The sequence below is a fragment of the Mesoplodon mirus genome, assembly GCF_964341445.2.
Source record: "Mesoplodon mirus genome assembly, chromosome: 19".
Lineage (NCBI taxonomy): Eukaryota > Metazoa > Chordata > Mammalia > Artiodactyla > Ziphiidae > Mesoplodon > Mesoplodon mirus.
The window spans coordinates 38,856,460-38,877,580 of NC_138995.1; the positions used below are offsets into that span (position 1 = coordinate 38,856,460).

General features: G+C 48.9%; 1 protein-coding gene and 1 pseudogene across 15 annotated transcripts in view; one reads left to right on the forward strand and one right to left on the reverse strand.

The window, feature by feature from the left end:
• Window positions 1–14,809, forward strand: part of LOC309794495 (BRD4-interacting chromatin-remodeling complex-associated protein-like) — a 66,350-nt gene extending 51,541 nt beyond the window's left edge. For 2 of the 14 annotated variants that reach the window (XR_014292068.1, XR_014292069.1), the window contains exons 3-7: window positions 393–562; window positions 651–751; window positions 2,818–2,863; window positions 2,970–5,082; window positions 9,604–10,233. Coding sequence is in view for 4 of the 14 variants with exons in the window: in XM_082606055.1 (XP_082462181.1) it covers window positions 2,823–2,863; window positions 2,970–3,012; window positions 5,014–5,082; window positions 13,026–13,124 (252 nt within the window). In the remaining 10 variants the exon portion in view is untranslated. Of the gene's footprint in view, window positions 1–392; window positions 563–650; window positions 752–2,817; window positions 2,864–2,969; window positions 5,083–7,330; window positions 7,408–9,373; window positions 9,512–9,603; window positions 10,234–13,025 lie in introns of those variants that run through there. The other 12 variants (XM_082606055.1, XM_082606054.1, XR_014292071.1 and 9 more) reach the window with 11 other exon arrangements.
• Window positions 8,767–21,121, reverse strand: part of LOC309794492 (zinc finger protein 541-like) — a 50,765-nt pseudogene continuing 38,410 nt past the window's right edge. Inside the window, exons 8-15 of the transcript in view lie at window positions 16,372–16,435; window positions 15,635–15,777; window positions 15,126–15,229; window positions 13,811–13,886; window positions 13,164–13,252; window positions 9,501–9,641; window positions 9,136–9,317; window positions 8,767–9,018 (exon numbers count right to left, since the gene is read on the reverse strand). The product of the transcript in view is annotated as a zinc finger protein 541-like (transcript). The remainder of the gene's footprint in view (window positions 9,019–9,135; window positions 9,318–9,500; window positions 9,642–13,163; window positions 13,253–13,810; window positions 13,887–15,125; window positions 15,230–15,634; window positions 15,778–16,371; window positions 16,436–21,121) is intronic.

Consider the following 21,121-nt stretch of genomic DNA (forward strand, 5'->3'; position numbering starts at 1 on the left):
AAGGGGATATATTGATGGGTTGATGAGAATGGGACCAGAGGCTGGCAGGAAGCTAACCCTGTCTTTCCCCAGGGGCTGCGGCTCAGCGGCCATAATCGCAAATTCACGGTGACCTTATAGGACATAAGCACCTCAGATGATGAGACCTGACTGTAGTTTGCTAGATTGAAGTGCTGATGGATTATATCATATAATGTTATATACTATTGCATGATGTGTGTGTGTGTGAATATATATATATATATGTACACACACTGTATGTAGATATAGTGCAGTGTGTCTGCATATATATATGTGATAATGTACAGTGTTGTTTCCTGTGGGTTTTTGTTTTGTTGTTTTTTTTTTTGCGGTATGCGGGCCTCCCACTGTTGTGGCCTCTCCCCTTGCAGAGCACAGGCTCCGGACGCGCAGGCTCAGCGGCCATGGTTCATGGGCCCAGCCGTTCCACGGCATGTGGGATCTTCCCAGACCGGGGCACGAACCCACGTGCCCTGCATCGGCAGGCGGACTCTCAACCACTGCACCACCAGGGAAGCCCCTTTCCTGTGGTTTTAAACTGGTATTTGACCTCTCGTCTCTCTGGCTACATCTTTCTCCCTTTCACTGACTGTCTCACTCACAGCCTCTCTCTCATTCTCTCTCCACAGCTGGCCCCCAAAAGGACCCTCCCCACATCCCCAGCTGGGGGCCCTGCGTAGAGCTGGAGTGGACGCCCCCTCCTTCCCTTCATGATTCGTTTGTAGCGCAGGTAACCAGCCAAGCATCCTGCTCATTCCCGGAGGGGCCGTGGTCTCCCGTCCACCTCCCCGGAAGGGACGTTCCTTCTTGGAAGAGCCTGGCTCAGCCACATCCTTCAGCCCCGCCCTCTCCAGCCTGGGCCCCCTGGGTCCTTCGGGCCATTCCCCCCCAACCTCCATGCCATCTGCAGGCAGGATCTCCCTCCCCCCTTTCCGTCTTCTCCAGATTCTCTGCAGATCCTGCCTTGTCATTCCCTGGCCAGGCCTTGCCCACCTTAGGCTGGTTGGGAAGGGCAGGGGCTCGTAGGCCACAGAGCTGGTGACATGGGAAGACAGTGGGTGTGGGCGGAGATATGAAGCCAGAGAGAGTGTGTTATCTTGCCGCACGGATGCAGCAAGAGCCTTGGAAGGGCCTCTCTGGGGACAGTCCCCGGGGCCAGCTCTAGAGGCGAGCGTGATGGGTGTGTGAGGCTCCGGAGCCATGTGTTTCTGTTCTAGACTGGGCTTGTTAACCCAGGGCCCGTGAAGTGTGTACGTGTGTGCATACGTGTGTGTGTGTGTGTGTCCCATGACACACTTCCCCTGGGAAAGAACGTGTAACATTTCTGGCCCACATGCATGTTTCTGGCAAGAGGGTCCTTTGTTTTCATCAGACTCTCCAGGGTACTGTCCAGAGGAGCCCCTGAAATAACCATATGGGTTCCCTCCCTGAGATTCTTTACGTCACAGAGCCGTCGAGGGTAATAGGGGCTGTAGTGGTGATCAGGAAGTTCAGAGAATGCTATTGAGGGTTAGGGATGGTGACCCAGCTGGGGGGGGGGGGCACGACAGTCACCATGTCCTCAGTGAGTTCGGGACCATCCCCCTCCCCCTACCAAGAAGAAAAAGAGAGGGTAACAACTCCATGGCCCTGGACCGGGATTGTGTGTGATTTCTCATCGTGTTCTGTCTGCGTGGTTGGGAGGGAAGGATGCGTGGGCTGATGGAAGGATAGGCGGATGGGGACTTCCCTGGCGGTCCAGTGGTTAGGACTCAGTGCTTTCCCTGCCCGGGCCCGGGTTCAGTCCCTGATCGGAGAACTGAGATCCCGCAAGCCTCTCAGTGCGGCCCAAAACAGTAAAAAGGAGGAGCGGATGGAAGGACGCGTCAGTTTGTGTGTTTGGAAGACAAGAAAGATGGGCGGTTGGGTGGAAGTTTGTAAAGATGGGTGCGTGGAAGCTTGGTAGGATGTCTGGAGCAGTGGTGGTTGGCGCGGGGGTGGATGGGCAAACAGAGAACTTGTTTTCTCACTTGTAAACTGGGGCACACGGCATCCCTTTCCCATGGGGGCTGAACAAGCTAACATTTGTGAAACGCTTGGGACAGTGCCTGGCACATGGTAAGCAGGAGCCAAATGTTAGCCGTCCTCATCCTCATCATTCTGACAGGCTCGGCCCGGCTCTGGCGGTTCCTCTGACTCAGAGCGCCTGCCCTCCTGGCCCCTCTCCCTCTCTGTTCCCTTCCTTGAGAACCACGCTGCATGTGTCTTCCAGGGGGACCCAGAGCCTGGGCCCCTTCATGCCGCCTCCCCTCCCTCCCTCTTTCACCCAGTCACGTGTAGGACAGGAGCACAGGCTTGGGGCCAGACTTGTGGGTTCAGGGCTGGCTCTGCCACCTGCTAGCTGGGAGACAGAGAACCATGGTCTCAGCTCTTCCTTTTACTCATCTGCAAAGCGGGGGTGGCAGGACCCACCTCGAGGGATACTGTGGGGATTAAATGAGATACATGTGTGTGAAGCACTTAGCACGGGGCCTGCATGTGATCAGGACTCAGTCTGGGTTGATGTCATCACCATCGTCATCAGACGCTGGGGAGAGAGAGGGAGGAGGAAAAGGCAGCTGTCTGTCTCTGATCAGGAGGCTCTGGTACGGAGGGCACCTGCCCCACCCCTACCCATGCCCCTAGACTTAAGGGGACAGAAAGCCTGACCCCTCCAGGGGTCTTGGCCCCAGGGAATGGTCCTTGCAGGGAGGGTCCTGGCACGCTGCCGACATCTAACTTGTCTCCCTTGCCCTCTTCCCGCCCTGCCCCGTCCAGTGGCGATGGATGATGAGGATGGGAGATGCTTACTAGACGTGATTTGGTGAGTAATGGGCTCCCCACCCCACCCCACCCCACCCTCCCCCACCCTCTCCCTCCCCTCCCCTGTCCCTCATGTCCTCAAATGTCTCTCCCCTTCTCTCTTTCAGTGACCCTCAGGCCCTCAGTGACTTCTTACATGGATCTGAGAAGGTGAGTGCTGGGGCAGGGAGAAGCATCCCCAGGGCAGGGGCCTGTGGAATTGGGAGCTGAGAGACACTCCCCGCTGATTCAGTAGACATCTGCCCCTTGCCTTCCATGAGCCAGGCCCCAGGGTTATGGCAGAGAGTGAAAGAGATGGCAAATCCCTGCCCTCACTCCATACACATTTCCTTGGTAAACAAAGCAACCGAGAGCTAATAAAGGTGATGGTGGAAAGCACCATGCAGAGCAGCATAAGAAATAATAATGTCACTTGCACAACAAAAGAGGTTTAAAAGAAAATGAATGGGAGGCGGAAGCAGGGGCTTCTTCTCTAGCTGGTGTGAAGCTGAAGGATCAAAGGGAGGTGCCCATGGCGCTCTGGGCAGGGGAAGGACAGGTAGGAAGGTTGGAAAGTTTGAGAAAGAAGGCCAGTGGGGCCGGAATGAAGGGGAAACTAGAAGGTGGTAAGACTGGAGTGGACAAAAATCACCAGGTCATGAAGGGCTTGGAGGACTTGATCGAGGAGTTCAGACTTTATTCTGAACGTGACAGGCAGTTCTGACGGGTTATTAAGCAGGAGAATGCCACATTCCGTTTGCCCTCCAGGGAATGGAACAAAGTGGGGGAGAGTGGATGTCTGTTGAGCCATGAGGAGCTGTATCAGTCACCCACAGCTGCATAACAAGTTATCCCATCACTTAGTGACTTAAAACAACATTTGTTAGAGCTCTCAGTTTCTGAGGGTCAGGAACTGGGGAGTGCTTAGCTGGGTGTCTAGCTCAGTGTCTCCCCTGAGTAGCAGTCAGGATGTTGCCTGGAGCCACTGTCATCTGAGGGCTTGTCTGGGGCTGGAGGATGTGCCTCCACAGTGACTCACTGCCGTGGCAGTTGGCTGGAGGCCTCAGCTCCTCACCATGTGGGCCTCCCCCTAGGATTGCTTGAGTGTCCTCACAGCATGGCAGCTGGTTCCCCCAGAGCAAGTGGCCCAAGGGAGAGAGCCAGGAGGAAGCTCAGTGCCTTTTATGACCTAGTCTCCAAAGTCGCACACTGTTACTTCCGTCATACTGCATTTGCTAGAAGCGAGTCACTAAGCCCGCCCACACTCACAGGGAGGGGACGGAGCTCAGCTCCTTGAGAGGGGATGTATCAAATAATCTGTGGAGCGGAGGCGAGTGCGGAGCAGAAGTTGGTGGCCTGGGCCCCAGGGCAGGCACGGGAGGAGGTACCAGACGCTGGCTCTGGGATCTGTCTGGGAGGCAGGATCACTAGACTTGCTGGTGGCTTAGACGGTGAGGAAGAAAGAGCATCCAGAATGCCTCCTGGACTTGACCTGAGCAGCTGAGTGGGTGGTGGTACCGTTCTCTGAGACTGGGAGTTCGAGGTGGATGCCAGAAGTCCAAGGGCGGCTATTGGATATAGCAGTCTGGGGTTCTGGAAAAAGATCAGCTGGACAGAGAAACTGGGGAGGCTTGGCTGTGGACAGCCATTCATTGGGCGCTTAGGGCCTGTTGTAGACATTGCCTATGTCTGCAGGAACGAGACAGGTCCCTGTGCTCCCAGACACGGGAACAGCACGCACGTTAGGCGCCCGGGTGGCAGGGCGTGCCGGGTGCTTGGGCTGGGCAGTGGAAGGAGTGACTTAGTAGGAAGGGACGGACAGTTGTCGGGAGGAGGTGACAAATGTGACAGGCCCTGCCAGATGTGTTACCAAAGACGCTTGAGCAAAGCCACGGAGGCAGGATTCTAGAGTTCAAGGCAGGCATGTCAGGAGAGGCTCGGACTCAGTGCTGGGGTTGCCTCACATTTTAATCTTGCAGCCAAGCCCCTTTCTTTGGGGCGACTTTTCTGGAGGCGGAGTTTCCTGTACCCCTCGAATCTCCCCCCGCAACCCCCCCACCTCGTCTTTGTCTTTTTGTCCCATGTAACCCTCAATTGGTTTTTGTTCTAGAGGTGGGCCGGCCCACTGCCCAGCTGACCTTTGACCTTGGGTGGGGGCGGGTCTTGGTGCAGCTTGACAGTGATGAGCTCCTGGATAATCCCGGGGAGGCCCGTCGAAGTGCCTTCTATGAAGGTCCTGGGGTAAGTGGCCCGGGGGCTCGGGGAAGGCCGTGGGCTCCAGGCATCACCCAAGTCGCCTGTGGTGGCAGCCAGTGGGGGAGGGGAGAAGGGGTCGCACTCGTCCCCTGAGGCACTTTGCCGGGAGGGGGGCAGGGGGCAGTCACTGAGGAGCAGTGTGGGGTGGAGGTGAGGCCGGAGCTGCTGGACCCCCAGCTGTGCCCTCCGGCCCCTCAGAGAAGGAGGTGTGGTCCTGAGTCCCTGGCCTTGGAGGGCAGCTGCTACAGAGCTGGAACAGAGGCAGAGGCTGGCTCTGGAGTTCACAGTGGGCAGGGCGGGGGCGCTGGGGGGTCCTGTCCCGGCCCAGCCATGGGTGGGGTGTGTGACCTGGGGGAAGGGGATCGACTGTTGTGGACCTCAGTGTCCACCTGGAAGATGAAGGCAGGGGTGATGAGCAAAGCCCAGAGCGGGGAACACAGTGGACTTTTATTGAGCACCTACTGTGTGCCGGGCCCATTACTCAGTGCCAGTCGTCCCTCCCTCTTCTTCCTCTTGTGTGGCCTCTCCCCTCCCCGCTTCGCTCCCCATCCCTCCCCCTCCTTTTTCCTCCTCCCCCCTCTTCTCTCTCCCTCCCACTCCCCCCTCCTCCGTCTTCATTAACATAACTATCAGTTACCAAATACCTATCATATGCCAGGCCCTTTACAGTAATTTTCATTTAGTCCTCACAACAACCACAGTAACATTCCAAATAATTTATCTGGCATAATATAAATGACTAAATCCAGAACCCAACAAATACACATTATGTTCATGTTATTACATTTACGGAAGAGTAACAATGTGTATTATTCTTACCCGTGCCGTCCTCTTAATGCCCATAACGTCCCTGGTCAGGTTCTCGGCACCTCCTGTACGTGACGTCAGTGAACGTCACGACTGTCCTAGGAGGCGGGTTTGGTTATGGCCATTTAGCGGTTAGGAACTCAGAACTGCCTGGTCCTTGGTTGGGGGCTGAGCCGGAGCCCCATCCTGCCAGGCACTGCCCTCCACTCAGCAGCAGGGTGACCCCTTTCCCCGGTCTGGGAGGCAAGGAGGGAGCAGTGCCCACCTCACTGAGCTGTTATTAACGACAACATGGACAGTAATAATGACGGTAACAACGATAGATGATGTTTCTCGCGTGCCAGCCAAGAGCCACGTACTGCTCTGAGCCCTCCACTAGGATTAACTCGGAATCCTTCAAACTACAGGTGGTGTTATTTTTTTTAAATTTTATTTATTTTATTTATTTATTTTTGGCTGCGCTGGGTCTTCATTGCTGTGCGTGGGCTTTCTCTAGTTGCGGCGAGTGGGGGCTACTCTTCGTTGCAGTGCGCGGGCTTCTGGTTGCAGTGGCTTCTCTTGTTGCAGAGCATGGGCTCTAGGCGTGCGGGCTTCAGTAGTTGTGGCTTGCGGGCGCTAGAGCGCAGGCTCACTAGTGGCGCATGGGCTTAGTTGCTCCGCGGCATGTGGGATCTTCCCGGACCAGGGCTCGAACCCGTGTCCCCTGCATTGGCAGGCAATTCTTAACCACTGTGCCACCAGGGAAGCCCCCGAACTACAGGTTTTGATCCATCGCCTGGTCAAGTATCAGTGGGTTTTCCATGCCCTTGGCATAATTATTACTTGTGGAATATTTGCTCTAAAATGCATGTATAGATTACACACTCGTGTCCTGGATTGCCATCCCGGAAAGCATTTAAGAAACATCAGGTTCGGGACTTCCTTGGTGGTGCAGTGGTTGGGAGTCTGCCTGCCGATGCAGGGCCCTGGTCTGGGAAGATCCCACATGTCGCAGAGCAACTAGGCCCGTGAGCCACAACTACTGAGCCTGCGCGTCTGGAGCTTGTGCTCCGCAACGAGAGGCCGTGACGGTGAGAGGTCCGCGCACCGCAATGAAGAGTGGCCCCCGCTCGCCGCAACTAAAGAAAGCAATCGCACAGAAACGAAGACCCAACACAGCAAAACAACAACAACAAGAAAAAGTTAAAGGGCATTAAAAACAAACCAACCAGATATATGTGGGTAGGCATTTTCCATCCCAGTTACAGAATGAGAAAACTGAGACTCAAACAGGGCAAATGACTTGCCCAAGGTGGCAAAGAAGGAAGAAGAGCCAGGCTGTAGATTCTGGTTCATCTGATGCCAGAGTCCTTTCCCCAACCAAAGTGCCCGCACCGCTTCCAACTCAACTTCCTCCTCTGCTCCTCCTCCCTCCCCGTCTTTTCAGATGGACTGAGCTGAAACCTGGCCCTTCTGTGAAGCCTCCTGACACCAGCGTTTGCCCTGCTCCCCTAGCCAGTCCCTCCGAAGGCAGCACACAGTTACAGACACAGTCACGCCTTTAAGCCATCAATCCTCTGAGGTGTCCCTCTTCCTCATCTCAGTTAACAGCATCTACTCAGTTGCTCAAACCCCAACCTGCCCTGCCAACCTCGATCTGTCCTTTTCCTTACCAGCTCTCCCTGTGATGTGTGACCCATCAGCATGTCTGAATCTACTTCTAACATGATCCCTAATCCTTGCGCTTCTGGCCTCTTCACTGCTACTCCAGCCCAGGCCACCATCTCCGCTGAGAGCCTTCCAGCTACTCTCCAGGATTCCTGTCTTGCCGCCCACGGCACCCTCACAGCAGCTAGAGCTTTGCACAACCTCCCCTGGTTCCCGTGGCAGAGTCTGTGCTTTGCCGCACCGTGGCCTGGAAGTGGGTCTCAGCCTCAGCAGCCTCCTCAGTGTGGCTTCCCACCCCCGCGCCATCCACCTGCCAGCGTCTGCCACTCCCTGTCACTCCCTCGGACTTGGCCCCCTGCTGTACTTTCCTCATGTCGCTTTGTGGTAGACACAAGGTCTGACTCCCCAGTGGCTGTTTCTGCTTCCTCTTCTTTTCCTGGCAAATGGGATTCCAGTTTGGATCGGGTGACAACAAATTTGAGGGAACACACTGGTTCTCCCCAGTCCTGGAACTGGGGAAAACCAGGGGGGAACACAACTTACGCTTTTGCCCTGGAGACAAATCTTGAGGGTCCGGGATAACGGTGGCCACTTCCCTTTCCACTGCCACGGATCAGTTTAGAAAGAGCACGGGCTACAGTTCTGGCCGAGGAGACGTGAGGGGCGTTCTGTTGGGCGCTGCTACAAGCTTTCCTCACTTTTAAAAAGGGGAACAAGGAAGGGAGGGAGCTGCTCTCTGCCCTGCACCCTCCGAAGGTTTGGGTGCTCTGTGTACAAGAGGGGATTCTTGCTGCTGCTGCTGCAGCCGACTTGCAGACGCTGGCCACTGCTGGCAGGCCTGGACTTCACCGTGGAGCCACTGGCACCACCACGTGTCCTGAGAGCTTAAACCTACGCTGACTCCTCTGTTATTACGGCCCAAAGCATATGCACTATAGATATCTAAACTCACCTTTTTGCTGCTTTATCACTCCTACCTTCCCGCTCCTAAAATGTAAGCTCTGTGAGGGGAGGGGCCTGTCCCTCCATCACTATGTCCCCATCACGTGGACTGGGCATTGTCTGGCACAGCTACAGCAGGTGCTTGATAAATGCTGGCTGCATTAATGTATGAGGGTCCTCCAGAGCAGGGACTCAGTCACTGTGGCTTCTGGGAGCAGCAGGGGCTCAAAAGCCTTCGCTGGATCAACAGGCAGGGAAGCCAGAAGACAGCTTCTTAAGAAACAAATTTAATACTATATACAAGGGAAAACGTACAGAAACAACAAAGGAGACGCAACAGGGCTGGAGGTGCCCATCCCAACTAGCTGCCCACGCAGAGGGCCGATGCCAGCCCCTAGCTCGCCCTCCTCCTCCTACAGTTGGAAGGGCTCCATGGGCCCCCTTGCCCTGGCGGTGGGATCCACGTGGTCCTGAAGCCGGTGCCACTTCATGTGGGCATTCCGACCCTTGATCTTGCCAAACACCCTGAGGAGGCACCAGAGGACACAGGGGTCAGAGCAGGGGGAGGCGGGTAGCCCTGAGGGGGGCACCCCAGAGGGCTGAGGGCAGGCGGTGTGGGAGCATCTAAGGAAAGGGCGGTACCTCTCACACTTCTGGCAGGGAAAGAAGCCCTGGCCCTTGCTGCTCCCCGGCAGCTCAGGGGTCCGCTTCGAGCCGGTGTTTGGGCTGGAGTTGGGGATGGACTCCCTCCTGTAACTCTCAGTAGTCCTCTGTAATTCGGGGGTTGGGCGGTGGCTGGGTTTCCTCCAAGGGCTACGAGTGACCTGCACAGGGGGCAGAGGTGATGAAAGGGTGCTGACCGCCCCGCCGCCCTTCTAAGGGAGAAGCAGGTGTCCAGAGCGTCCAGACGTCGCGGGGTGCACCCCCCCACCGCCACCCAGCTTGGATGGGCACCGGGCATCCAGATCCGTGCTGAACTCCTGAAGCCCTATCCCGAGACCCTCTACCTTCGCTTCTGTCCTGTCTGCTTCACCCAGCTCTCTCTTGACCCTCTTTTCCGGCACTGGGGCTCGGCCGCAGTCAAACTTGATCATTTTCTTCTGCGTGTAGTAGAACTCGACACACTGGGCTACTGTTTTTGTCTGGACCTAGTGGAGGAAGACAGAAGCCGACTAAGGACAGTGCCTCAGGAGTAGCAGTGAGAATGGCCTTGACGCCCTAAATCCCCTCCCCATGGGGCCAGCCGCCACTTTTTGAAAGCCCTCCTGAAACGTGTCTCCCCTACGGCTTGGTATGCTCCACTGCTACGGGAGACAGAGAATCACAAAGTCCTCCTGGGGATGAAGGAGTTCAGAGAGAAGCCACCAGAGTCAACACCATCTAAGCTCTGCACGCTCTGAGCAACAAGGCTGGCCCAAGAAGGCTTCTCTCCAGGAAAACGCACACAAAGGTACACACGAGGACGCTCACTGTGACGACATGTGGAGCCACATGACTACCGACTGGGACTAATTAAACCAGAGTGTCCTTACGTGTTGGATACCTCATAGCCTTATGCGACAGCTAGGCAGAGCCCTCCAAAAAACTGAAGAGGAAGGAATACTTCCCAACTCAGTCCGTAAGTTCAACATTTCTCTGATACCAAAGCCAGACAAAGATATTACAAGGAAAGAAGGCTACAGACCAATGTCCCTCATGAACATAGATGAAAATTTTTAAACAAAACTTTAACGAACAGAATCCAACTATATATATATATATATATATATATATATATATATATATATATATATATAAAGGAGAATATACCATGACTAAGTGGAGCTCATCCCAGAAACGTGAGGTTGGTTTAACAATCGAAAATCAATGTAATTCATCATATTAAACTTAAAAAAGAGAAATCATATGAGCATCTTGATAGGTGCAGAAAAAGCATTTGATACAATCCAATGTCCATTCCTGATGGAAACTCTCAGCACAATAGGAATAGAAGGAACTTCTCTTCAACCTGATAAATGATACCTACAAAATCCCTACAGCTAACGGTGGAGTGTTTTCCCCTCAAATATCATGAACAACACAAGGATTTCCACTCTCACCACTTCTACTCAATACTGTACTGGTGGTTCTAGAGTGCAAAAAGGCAAGAAAAAAAGTAAAGGCATCCAGGTTGGAAAGGAAGAAAGAAAAGTGTCTTTATTTACAGATGATATGACTGTCTATGTAGAAAATTCAGTGGAATCCACAAAAAAGTTACCAAAACTAGTAAGTTAGTTTGGCAACATTTCAGAACACAAGATCAATATAAAAATCAATTTTATTTCTATACATAGTAGCAACAAACCATTGGAAACTGAAATAAAAAAGAACTCTATAACATCATAAAAAACACAAGTACTGGGCTTCCCTGGTGGCGCAGTGGTTGAGAGTCCGCCTGCCGATGCAAGGGACACGAGTTCGTGCAATGGTCCTGGAGGGATCCCACGTGCCATGGAGCGGTGGGGCCCGTGAGCCATGGCCGCTGGGCCTGCGCGTCCGGAGCCTGTGCTCCGCGGCGGGAGAGGCCACAATGGTGAGAGGCCCGCATACCGCAAAAGAAAAAACAAAAACAAAACAGAAAAAAACCAAGCGCTTAGGAATAAATCTGACAAAATGTATGCAACAACTGTACACTGAAAACTTCAAAACATTGCTGAAAAATTAAAGATTGAAATAGAGAGATATACCCTGTTCACGAGTCAGAAGACTCAATATTGTTAAGGTAACAACTCTCCCCAGTTGACGTAGAGAGTCAAAAACAGTACCAATCAAGTTCCTAGCAGGAATGTTTATTTTCAAATTGACAAGTTATTTCTAAAATTCATAGGGAATTAAAAAGGATGTAGAATACAAAAAATAACTTTGAAAAAGAATAACAAAGTTGAAGGACTAACATTTTCTAATTTCAAGACTTAGAATAAAGCTACAGTAATAAAGACAGTATGGGAATAGCTTAATAAAAGACAAACAGATCAATGGAACAGAATACAGGGTCCAGAAGTAGATGCATATATATATGGCCAACTGATACTTAACAAAGGTACAAAAGCAACTGAGTGGAGAAAGTATGGTCTTTCCATCAAAAGGTATTGGAATAAATATCCATATGCAAAAATGAACTCACCTCGCACCCCATACAAAAATAAACTTACAATGGATCATAAATCTAGAAATAAAACCTAAAACTGTAAAACCTCCAGAAGAAAACATAGGGGGAAATCTTTGTGACTTTGGGTTAGGCAAAGATTTCTTAGATACAACACGAAAAGCACAGTCTATAAAAGAGAAACTAGTAAGTTATGCTTAAGCAAAATTTAAAACTTTTCTTCAAAAGACACTGTTAGAAGACTGACAAATGGCATATTGGGAGAAAATATTTCCAAAGCATATATCTGGATAAAGGACTGGTGTTCAGAACAAAATAAGAACTCCTACAGCTCAATAAAAACACAGACACTCCAATAAAAACAGAGGCAAAAGATATGAACAGACAGCTCACCAGAGAAGGTGCACATAGAGCAAAAAAACACAAAGATGCTCAGCATCATTAGTCATTAGGAAAATGGAGTCAGATGCTACTGTACACTCATTAGAATGGCTAAAATTAAAGAGACTTAGCATACCACGTGTCGACGAGGGTGTGGAGCAACTGGACCTTTCATAACCTGCTGGTGGGAATGGGAAGTGGTAGAGCCACTTTGGAAAACAGTTTGGCAGTTTCTTAAAAAGTTAAACATACATCTACTATAAGTTACCCTCATTCCCCTCCTAGGTATTTATAATCCCAACCCCGTGTCCGCAAAAAAAAAAAAACAAAAAAAAAAACCCAGTACATGTCCGTACAAAGACTTGTATGTAAATGTGCAGAGCAGCTTTATCTGTAGTCATCAGTAACGGGAAACCACCAACAGGTGGATGATTAAATGAACGGTGGTCCGTCCACACAGTGGTATACTCCTCAACAGTAAAGGGATGAACTATGGGTACACACGACAACATGGATGAATCTCAAAATCATTAGGTTGAGTGTAAGAAGCCAGACAAAGCAGATCACATGCTGTATGATTATTCCATTTATATAAACCTCTAGAAAATGCAAACTCATTTAGAGTGACAGAAAGTAGACAAGAGTTGACTAGGGACCCGGGTGGCAGGAAGGAAGGGTTGCAAAGGGGCAGGAGGGAACTTTTGGGGGTGAAGGATACTCTCATTATCTTGATCATGGTGGTGGTCTTACAAGTGTATAACTATGTCAAAAACATTAAATCTTACACTTCGATTATGTGCAATTTTGCGTACATCAAGTTAAAAAACAAATTAATCAGCAGGATATTAAGTATATGATGTCATCCTTTTTTGAGAAAGTGCATATAGGTGTGTAAAATCCGTATGGGCAGTAAATACCTGTCAGGTTATCAATCAGAAGTAGGATTGTGGGGAGGGGTCTGGAGGGCTTTATTTGGAACATGGGATTCATTTCTGTACCGTTTCAGGTTGTTCCAAGCAATGGCATTTCAGTTGTCAACTGTTCACAGCATGAGCAGAGTATCGCCCCTGACAGGCCCTGCAGTTCTAGCGCCTCGGCCGTGTGAAGGAGCCTTGTCTACACCAGCCTGCCATGTTCGCCTTACCATCTTGTGTATCAAGTAGAAGTCCTTCTTGTAGGCACAGAACGCCTTCTTAAAGAGCCTCTTCTCCATGGAGGTCCAGATGTCCGAACCTATTGGAGAAACAGCCAAGAGGAGGAAGGCTGTTTCTCCTTCTGGGACCACAGCCACGGCTGAAGTGCAGACTCCCCTCCTTTTTCAGGCCACTGAGCGCCACTTATATGCCAAGATTTCTGCTAAGCCCCTTACTTGCTTTATCTCACACAATCCTCACAAAAACCTTAGCAGGTAGGGGCTATTACCATCCCCACTTGACAGGTGCAGCAACTTGAGGCTTCCTCTGGTTAAGAGACTTGCCAAGGGCAGCCGTGGGCCCCTGGTTGCCTGACTCCAAGGCTGGAGTGCTCAACTGGGAAACCTGAGCCCACCCCAACCTGGCACCCCCCTTCTGGCCAGGAAGAGCCCACGAGGGAACCAGTGGAAAGGGGAAGGTTGGATCCAACTAGAGAACAGCACCCACTGAGTCCCCCAGAGAGGACGGGCCCTTCTGGGAGGGCAGGTGTAGGCCCCAAGAGAACTCCGGGAGGCACGTGCAGAGCTTGCCATGGAAAGTGACTGGCTCGCAGGGGCCTCAGCCAGGCCAAAACCACGCGGGCAGCCACGCTCGTTACCTGTGTAGTGATAGTTGGCGAGAGGGTGAGTCCGTGGCTTCTGGGGTCCTCTCAGTAACAGGGTCTCCAGGGCAACCTGGAACGAGAGGAGTGGTGGGCAACTCTCTGAGGGAGGGAAGGTGAGGTAGAGGCCCGCCTTCATTCTTTCATCCATTCAGAAAATATGTGCAGCCCTCCCTAAAGCCACCCCTACCCCAGGGCGACTCAAAGTGTGGTCGGTCTGTGGACTGGCCACCAGCTGTGAACCACTTGGGACACATTGCCTACAGCACTAAGCGGACTGTTGAGTGCAGCTGACGTTACCTTTTTCATAGCAAGATTTACTTGATGACGAAACAGTGTGTGGACTTATTCTGGCACAAGCTCCTTATTTCTTCAGGGAGCAGCATTTGGAGCGGCACTGCCCCCGCCCTACCCCATGTTATGGTCCTCATAGCACTCATCATTATCTATCACTTTTAAAAAATGTATTTCATGTGCTCACTCTCCTAAAATGTAAGCCCTGCAAAGAGGGGGCATTTGTCTTGCTCAACAGCATAACCCCGGTCAGGACTCGCTATGCAGTTTGCAGGACCCCGCGCAAAATGGAAACACGGGGCCCTGTGCTCAGAAACTATTAAGAATTTCAAGATGGTGGCAGCAGAGCATTAAACCAAGAATGGGCCCCTGAGCTGGCCCCAGCCTGATACCATGACATCACCAGGTATCAGGAGGACCCAGTAAACGTGTGCTGATTACTCTGCTGAGCACCCACCACGTGCCAGCCACTGCCTCTCAGCTTGAGAAAAAGCACCATGTAGCCCTGACTCTTGGGTCTCCAACTCGGGTGACGTGACTTCCTCTCCCACTACACACAGTTGGACTTCTTCATTGTCTAAACTTCAGGGTTGTGAGGAGGGTCCTTGGAGGAGGCAGAGGCATTTCTGTTGCATCAGAGGTTTGCATACACCATTTTTAATCCAAAAGTCAATGTTCAGTAAATAAACCAGATTAATGCAGGCCCTGAGTTGGTTCTGCTAGGCACCGCCTCCCCAGTGCTGCGCTGAGATGAGGTAACGCTGGAGGAACCCTGGTGCTCTGCTGTCACCCCAGAGAAATAACTGATTGAGCCCGTATGTGTGCATTTCCCCTACGTTCAAAAGGACACCACCAGTCCCAAAGCGACCAGGGAGAAGGGTGGGTGGCCAGCCTTTGGTTCTCGTGAGCTGCAAAGCCCCAGGTAGAAGGCACGTGTCTTGCGCCTAGAGCCCCTGGCCCTAAGAGAGCAGGGAGCTTCCCACAGCTCCTCTGAGCACCCCCCTCGCCTGCACCGCACCTGGATGTTGCCCTGGGCTTCATGCAGGCAGTGCAGAGCGAGCTCCAGGTTGGTGCCCCCGCCCGGCATCACGTTGGAGCAGGCCAGGTTGCAGAGTTCGGTCACTGTTTCCAGCAGGCAGCCCGGCAGCGAGAAGGAGAGGAGACACAGAGGGTCAGCAAGTGCCAGAGAGGAAACCTCCCCAACAGCACAGATGGGGTGGGGGGCTCCTGTCACCATCTCCCTCACCTCTCTGTTACAAGCAGGCTGAGGGAAGGGAGGGACAAGGAGGATGGGCAGAAACCCTGCTCCTGGCACCTGCTCTGGATGGCCTGGCCAGCTACTGGGTGAGAGGAGAGGTGGGGCAAGGGACTGCAGCACAGCAAAGCAGTCCTGCGCTGAAGGCCAGCTCTGCCCACCCCACCCCCGCCTGGGGATCACTGCTTCTTGGTCAAGGTGAGAACTGGGAGGAGAAACCCCTTGGACATGGAGGAGGGCTCTCAGGAACCTGGCCCCAAAGTCTCAGTCACCTCTATCCTGCGTCTTCGGGTTGGTCATCACATCTCCCCATGGCTTCCAGACCAGAGTAGCTACATGCTCGTCACTTCCAGCCAGTGATCTGTCCTGGAGCTCTGGGATCTCAGCCTGAAACTGGCTCCCTATGTTGATGTGTCTGAAATGAGGCCACACACACGGACATAAAAGGCATATGTGTGTGACCAAGATGGGAAATACAAGAGAGATGTGCGGTGAGCCCTGCTCACCAGGGCTGTGGAACCCACCTTTTGGCCATCTCTCAGACACAGGGAGTGCTCATCAGCCCAGTAGACACGCTCTGGTATTCCAGAGACCTCTTGAGGGATACTTCCTTCCTTCCTCCAATTTGCTTTATCGCCAGATTTCTGGCTTCAGGCGTTTGGGGTCTAGGACAGGGGAGGTATGTGCTGATACCTGGCATTCTGCTGTATCCAAGGTAACATCCAAGCTACAAAACAGTATCTCACTGCGCCATCACCAATTCTATCTAGAACCCCAGGGTGCTGGGCATTCTGTCTGCAGACATCCAACTATGGTATGTCTGGACAGAAGGAATATTGGGGAAACACCTGGAGAAATCCACCACTTCTCTCCTAGAGAGGTTCTGGGTCTAGACCTGACTTTCCCGTGATGAAGGCTCCCTTGGGAAAAACCGACACTGGAATGCAAGGAGGGTAAAAGCATCCCCACATTGCAAGGACCCTCAGGTTCTAAGTCTGTTCCAACTCACGGTTCAGTGCTGATCTTGCTGTTGTCCTTCACCACACTGATGCCAAAAGAGCCGTCCATGTGATCTGGAAAACGCCCAAAGAAGAGGCTCAAGGAGACTGGCTACAACTGACCCATGAGGCCCTTTTTGCCTGCCTTTCCAGAGCAGCTAAAAGCAGGCTCTTCAAGATTGCATGGTATACACACACTACTGTATATAAAATAGATAATCAAAAAGGACCTACTGTATAGCACAGGGAACTATACTCAATACTCTGTAATAACCTATATGGGAAAAGAATCTAAAAAACAATAGATATGTGATTATGTATAACAAAATCACTTTGCTGTATACCTGAAACTAACACATTGTAAATCAACTCTAATCCAATATAAAATTGAAAATTGGAAAAAAAAGATTGCATGGTATGGAGTTTCCTCAAAAATTAAAAGTAGGACTACCATATCATGCAGCAAACCCACTTCTGGGTATTCATCCAAAAGAACTGCAGTCAAGACCTCAAAAAGATATCTGAACTCCCATGTTCACTCCAGCACCATTCATAATAGCCAAGATGTGGAAACAACCTAAATGTCCACTGACAGATGAGCACATAAAGGTAATGTGACATAAACATACAATGAAATACCATTTAGCCTTAAAAAGAAATTCTGCAATATGCAACAACATGGATGACCATTGAGGACATTATACTAAGTGACATAAGCCAGTCACAGAAAGAGAAATACTGCATGACTCCACTTATATAACGTATCTAAAGTAGTTGAATTCATATTGATAGAATCAAAGAGTGGAATAGGGGTTACCAGGGGTTGGGGCAGTGGGAAATGGGAGGTTACTAATCAATGGGCATAAAGTTTCAATTAATCAAGCTCTAGAAATCTGCTGTATAACATTGTACCTATAGTCAACAATACTGTATTGCACACTTAAATATTTGTTAAAAGGGCAGATCACAGATTAACTGTTCACATCACAATAAAATAAAAAGATTGCATGGAAGTGGGATAAGACTTCTGAAAAAGTAGAGTAAGGAACTCGGCAAAACAACAGATTTACTGACAAAAATCATTAAAAAAAAAAGAACAGTAAGCTAAAGTCTGCAAGTTGTCCTAAAGGCATACAGCATTTTAAGAAATACTCATTCAAGAAAATCTACTAAATCTCGGGAAGAACAGTGAGAGTCTGTGGCACTGGAGCCATGGCCCACTCCCTTACCCACCTAGCCCCCAGCTCTTTGTAAAGGAAGCTCTACCCAGGTAGGTGCAGCCAAGGAGATGGGGGCTTCTTCTTCCCCTGGCTCCCATGCTTAAAGAATTAAAGTAAGATAAAATAAAAATTTCTCATCAAAGAGAAAATGCCATCAAGAGATGGAAATTATTTTTTAAAAAGATACAAATGTGGACTTCCCTGGCGGTCCAGTGGTTAAGACTCCACGCTTCCACTGCAGGGGGCATGGCTGTGATCCCTAGTAGAGGAAGTAAGATCCTGCATGCTGTGCGATGCAGCCAAAAAACAGAAGAACCAAATGGAAATAGTTCAGGGGTTAAAAAAGTACAATAACCAAAATAAGGCTCAACAGTAGATCTGAGCTGGCAGATGAAATGATCAGCAAACCTGAAGATAGAACAATGGAGACTATGAAATCTGAAGAACAGAGAGAAAAAAATATAGGAAAGTGAAGAGAGCCTCAGAGAAATGTGAGATGTCATTAAATGCAACAATATATATGTAGTGGGAGTACCAGAAAGAGGGGAGAAAGGGACAGAATATTTAAAGTATTAATGGCTGAAAATTTCCCAACGTTGATGAAAAACAATATGTATATCCAGCAAACTCTACAAACTCCAAGAAAGATTAAACACAAAGAGCTCTACATCCAGACATAACATAGGCAAAATGTGGAAAGCAAAAATAAAGATAAGATCTTGAAAGCAAAAAGGGAAAAACAATTTGTTACATACAAGGGCACTACAGTAAAATTAACAGCTAACTTTTTAAGAGAAACGATGTAGGTTACAAGGCAATGGGATAATATATTCAAATTACTGAAAGTAAAAAAGTGTTAACCAAGTATCTTATATTCAGCAAATTATCTTGCAAAAATGAAGGTAAAATAAAGACACTCCCAGATAAATAAAAACTGAGGCTACCTGTTGCTGGCAGACCTGTCTTACAAGAAATATTAAAGGTGAAATATTATTCAGCCCGCAAAAAGGAACAAAGTACTGATACATACTGCAACTTGGATGAAACCTAAAAACATCATGCTAACTAAAAGAAGGCATTCATAAAGGACCACATACTGTATGATTCCACTCATATGAAATATGCAGAATAGCCACATCGATAGAGACAAAGTAGATTAGTCGTTACCCATGGCTGGGGACGGGGAGGATGGAAAGGAGGGACTGCTAATAAGTACAGGGCTTCTTTTGGGGATGATGAAAATTTCTGAAAACGGATGGTAGTGATGGTTGCACAGCTCTGTGAATATACTAAAAACCATTGAATTCTATACTTTAAAGGGATGAATTGTATGGTATGTGAATTATATATCCCTAATAAAAATAAATAGTAAAGGAAGTCCTTCAGATTGAAAGCAAATGACATCAGATGGTAACTTGAATTCAAACCAAAAAAAAAAAAAAAAGCGAAGCGCTAGTAAATATGGGTAACTATAAAAATCAGTATGATTACATATTTCTTTTCTTTTCTTAAGTGCCTTAAAAAATAACTGCATAAAACAATATGTATTGTGGGCCTCTAACATATAGAAATATAATATATGTGACAGTAACTGCACAAGGAGCACAGCTGCATTGGAGTAAAGGAATATCACCTCAGACAGTAACTCAAATCCACAAGAATAAATGAAGAGATCAGAAATGGTCAATAAGAAGGTTAATATAACAACCTCTATAAATCATGCTTGTTTTCCTTTATTCTCTCAGTGTTTTTACACGAAATAAAAGTATATAAAGCAAGAAACATGACCAGTAAGGTATTACTGGGTCTCTCACATATAATAGCAAAAGAGTTAGAAGGAAGAGAGCTAGATAGGAGCAGTGTTTCTATATTTCATTGTTAGTGAGTTATTACACATCCTAACAGATTCTGATAAGACATATATTTTAAGTCCTAGAGCAACCACTAAGAAATGACTAAGAAAAAGTGAAAAATTAACAGAATTAAAATGTTACACAATACAAAAGAAAGCAGGAAAGGAGGAACAGAGGGAGAAAAAGACATGTAACATATAGAAAATAGAAAGCAAAATGGCAGATGTAAATGCAACCATATCAATATAACAGTAAACAAGAATGGATTAAACAAACCAAGCCAAAAGGCAGAGTTTCTAAGACTGGATAAAAAAACACATGATCCAACTAATGGTGTCTAGAGGTAACATGCTTTATTTTCAAAGACACAAATAGGCTGAAAGTAAAAGAAGAGAAAAATATATACCAAGAAAACAACAACCAAAAAAGAGAATGGAATGACTATACTAATGTCAGGCACATTAGACTTTAAAACAAAAAAATATTACCAGAGATAATGATAAAATTATTGTAGTAATGACAAATGAAGTCACAATCACATCATAATGGTAAAAGGTCAAGCCGTGAGGAAGATGTGACAATTACAAACATATACACACCTAAAAACAGAACCCCAAAATACACCAAGCAACAAACGACAGAACTGAAGGATGAAATAAACCATTAAAAAATAATAGTTGGGGCCTCCCTGGTGGCGCAGTGGTTGAGAGTCCGCCTGCCGATGCAGGGGATACGGGTTCGTGCCCCGGTCTGGGAGGATCCCATATGCCGCGGAGCGGCTGGGCCTGTGAGCCATGGCCGCTGGGCCTGCGCATCCGGAGCCTGTGCTCCGCAACGGGAGAGGCCACAACAGTGAGAGGCCCGCATACCGCAAAAAGAAAAAAAAAAAAATAATAATAATATTAGTTGGAGATTTCAATACTTTCAACAGTGGATAGGGCAGCTAGGCAGAAGATCAACAAGGAAATTGAAACTAACTAGACAAAACAGACAAAATACAGCATTCCACCAAACATCAGTAGAATACATTCTTCTCAAATTCACATGGAACATTCTTCAAGACAGACCGGATTCTAGCCCATATAACATGCCTCAATAAGTTTTAAATTTTAAAATAAATTTAAGGGAATTCCCTGGCGGTCCAGTCATTAGGACTCCACGCTTCCGCTGCAGGGGGCATGGGTTCGATCCCTGGTGGGGCAACTAAGATCCTGCAAACCACACAGCACAGCCAAACAAATAAAAAAAAAATTAATAAATTAAATTGAAAAAGAAACAAAGTATGTTCTCTGACCACAAGAGAATTAGATTACAAATCAATAAAAGGCAGCAATTTGGAAAATTCACAAATATGTGAAAATTAAGCAACACACTCTTTAATACTCAGTGTATTAAACAAGAAGTGGAATGATAAATTAGAAAACACTTTAGCTGAATGAATATAAAAACACAACATACTAAAACTTACAAAATGTAGCTAAAGCAATGTTCAGAAGGAAATCTAGAGCTGTAAAATGCCTGTATTAAAAAAGAAGAAAAATCTCAAATCATTTATGGTCAACTGATTTTCCACAAAGGTACCAAGGCAGGGCTTCCCTGGTGGCGCAGTGGTTGAGAGTCTGCCTGGCGATGCAGGGGACATGGGTTTGTGCCCCGGTCTGGGAAGATCCCACGTGCCGCGGAGCAGC